At 34.4% G+C, this 7,614-nt stretch overlaps 1 protein-coding gene across 1 annotated transcript in view; it reads right to left on the bottom strand.

The window, feature by feature from the left end:
• The window catches only part of PHF3 (PHD finger protein 3), an 80,141-nt gene that overhangs the window by 18,888 nt on the left and 53,639 nt on the right, over positions 1-7,614 (bottom strand). Inside the window, exons 5-8 of the mRNA XM_012650276.1 lie at positions 4,600-4,754; positions 4,361-4,517; positions 2,333-2,449; positions 422-553 (exon numbers count right to left, since the gene is read on the bottom strand). Of these exons, the coding sequence (XP_012505730.1) occupies positions 422-553; positions 2,333-2,449; positions 4,361-4,517; positions 4,600-4,754 (561 nt within the window). The remainder of the gene's footprint in view (positions 1-421; positions 554-2,332; positions 2,450-4,360; positions 4,518-4,599; positions 4,755-7,614) is intronic.

Genomic DNA, 7,614 nt, shown 5'->3' with positions numbered 1-7,614 from the left:
ATGGTACCTATTAATTATGATTTAGAGCAAAAACTCAGACGTTCCTCATTCTTCAAGGCTTCTAACAAAACTTCAAATTATTTCCTCACTGATATTTGAGAAAAAGAAACACCAGCATCAAATAAAAGTCTGCCTAAGAAGCATCTATAGATTTCTAAGCCTACTAAGAAATTCACCAAGTCAAAGCACCCCAGGAATGTACACTGTAACAAGTGTTGAACAGGCACCTACAATATCATGCAGTCTGCACACTAAGAGAATCAATACTCTAAGTACTCTCAAAAAACCATTAAACCAATACGATAGGCAACTTTAAAACAGATACATGTTTAAAAATTCTTTCTACTTTAAAAACAGTAGGCAAATAAACTTTTTCTGAGTCTATGTTTTGAGCTATAAAACATGACATATCTATCTTTACCTGAATCTCCATGGCTGCTTCTTGTTCTTTCATTGGGGCATCACTCTCAATTTCTATTTCACCTTTATGAGTTATTTTTGTGATTGGTCTTCTTTCCACTTCTCTCTGCTCTTTCTCAATCATCTCTATGGTCTAACACAAAATATATTAAAATAAATATTAAATGTAAAATACGCATTTCCAAATGTACACTTTAAATAATAAGAGCTTACCTAAAAATAAATTAATCATCACAGATGACTTTTAATCTTTAGGTAGTCTCTCATACAACAAACTTGCACTGAGTGCTTATATATGCCAGAGACTATTTTAAAATGCTGGGATTATAAGAATAGGGTTAGACCCCATAAGTCAGCCATGAAGAGTTCACATATACATTATAACAGAAGGCAATTTAAGTGCAATGTAATTTGCAAAGTGGTGAAACATGGTATCTACAATTGAAATCTGTCTGTACTTTTTAGCAGCTGCCACAGGGAAGTAAGAACTATCTTGCTTTTAAATTCCTAATTTGATGTTCTACCACCCCCTACAACAGCAGTTTATTCACAGCAAAAATAATCTGGCAGTCCTCCATTAGTTATCTCCTAACTTGAGCCTGCTTAGTGACACTGATAATTCACAGTTGAAAAAGCTCAATAACAAAACAAAAAACTTAATTAAGCAAGTATAGCAAGAAGTAGTATAAAGTTAGCTGGGAGTGGAATGGGATAAGGAGGGTAAGATGGGTCTGCTCACTTATTTTGCCTTTGTTAAGTGCAAATCATCCGTTAAAGAAAGAAATCAGGTATGTGGCCTAAAGAAAGAACAAGCTGGTCTCTGATGCAGACGATACTTGAAGCCACAGTTTCAAAGCAGAAGAGGCATGTGTATATTTGTGATAATAAGAGGGAAAGAAGAGGAAGTGATATTATTTTCACAAAATAAAAGAGGAGGAGAAATTACACAGGGTGAAGGTGAAAAAATGTGTGAGGTTAAGTATGACATATCAAATCAAGGCCTCTTGAGCTTCACACTACATCTGGCACAGATCTACATGAAGGTTTAGCGCCTAAGATGCAAGTAAGTATTATGGACAGAAGAATCATGTAAATCGTGCAGAGTTAACATGAACTATAAGAAACCAATATTTTCTAGAATAGGGGCTAATATTCTGAGGCCACTGTAATAAAAATATTGGACAACATGGCTATCTTACTGTCACAATAGTTCTAAGTCACTTAGTCACTTAATCTTTAAAGGTATTTCAAGTTCACCCATCTCCAACTGAAAACTCAGCACCTGTGACTGAACAGAATTTTTCAGTTTAAAAATGCAATAATGGTGCACACACTATATATTACAGTAATATTCCAGTTAGATGTGAGACAGTACCACATAATTAAACATACAATATTTCAGTGAATATGAACATTCATACATGGCAATTCAGGTCATGTTTTATCAATAAAGTAAATATGGGAAAAATTTTCATTTTTCAGAGCTTTTGGCACTTTGAATAATAAGGGATTATAAACCCATACAAATTTTATTTTCTTAGTTAAATTCATCTGGCTCTAAAAATTACCTATATTCATAATACCTTCAAACTGTACTTTTGAAAAAGTACAGATGTGATTAAGAAAAGATGTACCTATTTTCCCATCCTTCTCACTTACAAAATATAATAACAAAATACAAGGTAATTCTGTAACCTGATAACTGGAGGAAATGAGGAAAAAAAACTGGAGAGATCAGGAAAAACAACAGAATTTAAGAACTAGAGGAATGGATAACAAGTAACTAGAAGCAGTACATAACAGAAAGTCTGTGTTACTCTGCAATCTGTGTTGAATTAGCTCTGTATAATTTTTCCCATGGCTGAAAAATACAGGTTTTGACAGTCAAATGTATATTTTCAGATAATCTTACATGTCTGTTTTCTCTTCGTCTCCAAGCAGCTAACTCTTTAGAAGCTAGTTCTTCTGGACTCATTTTTATAAGATGATCAGGGGTTACTTCTCCTTTCAGTACTTTTTTAAATAATATCTGGAAGGACGTAAAAATAGGAAGTAAAGGACAGACACATATTTAAAAACCAGAAGCTACCGCACAGAAACCTGCAATAAAGATATAATTTTTGAAGCCTGATTTATAAATATTTAATGATTTATATATTACCTCCTACACAGAGAATAAATGACTGCTTTGTATTCTAGGAATTTATCTAAGACAGTAAAATACACATTTCATATAAAAATCAACACATTATGGAGAAGCATACACAGTGGAACCAATTCAATACCTATCCAAAACTTGTATTAAGTCTACACAGGAATGTAATCTAACCGTCATAATAACCAATCTACAGTATAGCAAAGTATTGCATAAAAGAGCTTTACTCAATGTAACGTCTTCCATATTTTTAAGATTTTACGTATTTAAATCCTGACAGGCTGGACTTCAGAGCAAAGAACCAATTGCAAGAAAGAAACCTAAAGGATATAAGTCTTTAATTAATTACTGAAGTAATGCTTCCAGATTATATAAATCAAGAAGTATTTGATCCCCCTGGACCATGATGGCAGATTGTACAATGTACATTTTTCTTAAGTAGCTGTTAGTATACTTCAAAAAAATACCTCAAATCACATACTGTAGCAAATATCCTTACACAAATTTATATCACTTATATGAAAACCTTGTATGCAAAGAAGTTGCATCTAATTACATTTTGTTACCTAGAATCACCTGTAGCAAAACCTCCTGGTAAACCTAGGTAAATGCCACATGAAAGAGACCAATCATGTTCTGAACTTTTAAAATGCTCACTGGCATGACTTTTGCTTACTGTACTAATTAAAGGCCTAATTTTGGTGCTGACACTGACACACACACACACACACTGACACACACACACACACACACACACACACACACACACACACACTCTCATTCTCTCTCTCTCTCTCTCTTTCTCTCTCTCTCCCCCTCCTTCTCTCTCTCTCCCCATCCCTCCTTCCCTCCCTCTATCTCTTTCCCTCTCACTCACAGCTTTTAGATTTCTTCTAAGTCCCAAAGAAGAAATCCCGAGAAAAGATTAGGGGTTCAATTAATACTTACCCCACTGCTAAAAGATACTTGGAACCAAAGTTATACTTAGTTCAGTAAAAATGTTTTAAATAGTTTTTACCTAAATGTAATTTATTTTCTTAAGGAATGCAGCTCTATTTTCAGATTTAAATCAAAAGTAATAATATAGTGTTATGGGCCGGGCGCGGTGGCTCACGCCTGTAATCCTAGCTCTCTGGGAGGCCGAGGCGGGCGGATTGTTTGAGCTCAGGAGTTCGAAACCAGCCTGAGCAAGAGTGAGACCCCGTCTCTACTAAAAATAGAAAGAAATTAATCAGACAACTAAAAATATATAGAAAAAATTAGCCGGGCATGGTAGCACATGCCTGTAATCCCAGCTACTCGGGAGGCTGAGGCAGGAGGATGGCTTGAGCCCAGGAGTTTGAGGTTGCTGTGAGCTAGGCTGAAGCCACGGCACTCTAGTCTGGGCAACACAGTGAGACTCTGTCTCAAAAAAAAATAAATAAATAAATAATATAGTATTATGAATTTTAGCTTAACAGAGTTTTTAAAGAATAAACATAAATGGATTTTTAAATAAACTGAATTATTCAAAAAACGGTAAAGGAAAAAATTCACATAAATCAAGTGGACACGTAGCATTTCAACAGACTAATTGGATAACACTACCCATTACTATACATAATTCATGACTCAGTTCAGTAGCAAAAAGATTTTATTGTAATTACACATTCTAAACCTAGAAGAAATTCTACAGTCTCACTCCAATTAATAATAAATTATAGATCTATTATATTACAACATTAGATACCTATGTATTCAGGAAAGTTGGAAGAGTATCCATACACATGCACAAAACATACTTACGTTGTTTTTAGGATCTTTCAGATTGAACATCAAACTTCTATATTTGTTCTTATATTTAGCATCTGTGTCCCGAAAAAAAGAGAAAAGCTCTTTTTCAATTTTTGTAGCAACTTTTGCTGCCTTTTCTTCTGGTACCTTCAAATTTGAATCTGTAAGTCTTAAAATTAGAACAATTCAATTATTTTTCAAACCCATGAAGCCTATATTACTCAATCTTCTACATTAATAATATGTGTTACCTTTTCATAAGAATGTCTTTGAGAGAATGTCTGACACTTTGTCTGATCTGATCTGCAGAAGGCTTGGAAGTAGCAGCAGCAGGAGGATACACATTAGGCACTCCTTTTTCAACTTTTTTCTTCTTTACTTCTTGCTTCTCATGAGTACCTAATTTAAACAAATATCAATACTCATAAACTGTTTTTAAAAATATTTTCCTTTCTAATGCACAATATAAGTTTATAAACAAAACTGACTGATTAAAAGTCACTATCAGATAAAAGATCAGAACCCATAGTCCATATTGAAATATTCCTGACACTAAAATTCTAATTAAAATGAATAGTGACTAAAAAGTGGCCCTAAAGCTATAAAATGTATATGCCCTTTTCCAATTTAGATAATGGTTTTTAAAGCTAGTTATTTTTCACATATATATATTCATTAACTTTTAAAAACCTATTTAGAAAATTTGATCTCAATGTATTAGATGAGAAGATAATTTAATGACCTTACTAATACCATAAAATTGATGAATTTCTTGTTTGTAATAGTGCTTAATATTACTAATATGAATGTTAAGCTTTTCAAATGATTTTTCATTCTATTATTATTAGCTCCCATGTATCTCTAAAATCTCAATGTTAAACATTATACTACTCTAACCTAACAGATCAGCTCATTTATTCTAGAATCTCATTCCAACAATTAAATCTATAATTTTTACCATATTCATGACTTTACTTTGCCACATTATCAACTTACATGAGATAGTCCAACACTATTACCACTCCCTTATATACTTAACACCTTTATACTCTCTCCTTTAAATATCCGTGTTGCAAAACCACAACTCTGGTGAAAACCCTTTTACCCTTAACCCAAATAGGCTACTAACAGCTAAAGATAATTTGAGAAAAATAAGCATTGGTACAGACAGATCCCATTTTAAATTTATAAACACAAATATCAAGTAGGTAACTAAACCTTCTGCCCTAATCCTACTAACTTTTTCCAATAAATTTGTTCTCCTACTTTTCAAGACATCTGTTTCATAACTTTTCTCCTCTCTTCTCAAACCAGTAAACCTCCTTCCCAACTTCAACCTCATTTGATTTGCTCACTTCATATTTTACTGAGAAAACAAAAAAAAAAAATGTCAGCTATTACATGTTCCCACCACCAAATCTAACCTACCTGTATCAGTTCTCCCTCTTATCACGCACAATCTTCCCTATTACCACAATGGATAACTGTTCCTTTCTATAACAAACCTCTGCCTCCATGTGGAGTGAATCCCATTCCCTCTTTTCTCTTCATGGATTTTACACCTCAACTATCACTTCTCTCTACTATGTCATTAATTTCTTTCTCTCTCTGTGTGTGTGTCTCTCTCTACTGCATCATTAGTCTTACAAACATGCTAAAATATCTGCTTTAAAAAAAAATTCCTTGACCCCATGTTCTACCTCTAGCGACCCCACCATTTCTGTTCCTTTAAAGAGCAAAACTCCTTGAAAAAGTTTTCTATAATCAATACCTCCAGTTCCTCACCTTTCCATTCTTCCATAAGCCACTACAATTGGCTTTTGTCCCTACTGCTCCACCAAAATCATTCTAGTCAAAGTCACCAATGATTTCCATTTTTCTAAGTCACAGATTTAACAATCCATGTTCATCTTATTATTATAGATGTCCAGACAACATTTGACACAGTTGATCATTCCTTTCTTCTTGAAACTTCATCTGGCTTCCAGACACCATGGTTCCTCGTTCTCCTGTTTCCTCATAGGCTACCTCTTAGTCTCCTTTACTGATCCTCTTCTCTTCCCAATTTCTAAATGCCAGTGCTCCCCAAGGTCACTGCTTCCATCTCTTCATTATCAAATTTTGTAGCTGTTTACATCTAGGTCCATAATTTTAAATATAGGTTGATTATCCTTTTTCTGAAAAGCTTGGGACCAGAGTATTTCAAATTTGGGTTTTTTTCTGATTTTGGAATATCTACATTGTACTTACCAGTTGGGCATCCCAAATCTGAAAATCTGAAATCCGAAATGTTCATTGGAGCATTATGTCAATTCTTAAAAACTTTCAGATTGTGAATTTTCAGATTTGGGATGTCAACCTATACTAACAACTACGCACTAATAAATCTCAAATTCAAATACTGGTCCCCGAAGTCTTCTGTAAGCTCCAGACTCATCAGCCGAAGATTTACTCCAACAATTCCACGTGGATTTTCTAATAGGAATCTCAAAGTGATAACGGCTGAAACATAATTTTTCAATCTTCTTCCCCCAATTTTTTCTCTTTCTCATCTCAGTAAATGGCACCAACATTTATCCAATCATCCTCTAAGACTTTTACTTTCACCTACCTATATCTAATCAATCAGCAAATTCTGTCAACTCTCTTATTAAATGTATCTGAATCTGACCACTTCTCACTACCTCTACCGTTCCTCTGTTCCAAGCTACCATCATTTCTTTCCTGGGATACTGCTATAGACTCCTAATTGTGGTCCTAACCACCTAGAATCCAAACTGCACAGTGCTACCACAATAACCCATCATTCCCTTGTACGAAATCCTCTAAATATTTTCCATAATATTCAGAACAAAATACAAACTCCTTGTGATGGCTCCAAAGGTCCTACATAATTTTCTCTGGACTCACCTTCTATCAGTATTCTATCCTTCATGCACTACTGTCCAGTCACTATGGAGTGACTTTCTTGCTCCTTAAACGCCAAGTTTGTTTCTACCTCAAAGCCTTCACATTTGCTGTGTCCCTTACCTAGTCCCTTCTCCAAAAAATCTTTGCATCCCTTCCAATTCTACCTCGCACGTTACCTCTTCCGTATCATCTAAAACAGAAGCTCCTACCACTCTCTCTGATTGTGACTACCTCATTACTCCACTTTCTATTCATAGGCTCTAAAATAACACACCATTTTCTTACCTGTCAATGTATCATCTGCCTTCTCCCATTAGTATTTAAATGCCATCAGGGGAGGGACCTTATATTAAGTT

Source organism: Propithecus coquereli, unplaced genomic scaffold, assembly GCF_000956105.1.
Source record: "Propithecus coquereli isolate 6110/MARCELLA unplaced genomic scaffold, Pcoq_1.0 Scaffold317, whole genome shotgun sequence".
Taxonomy (NCBI): Eukaryota; Metazoa; Chordata; class Mammalia; order Primates; family Indriidae; genus Propithecus; species Propithecus coquereli.
Note: the sequence above shows the minus strand (reverse complement) of the source record. Positions and strands in the feature narration are given on the sequence as shown.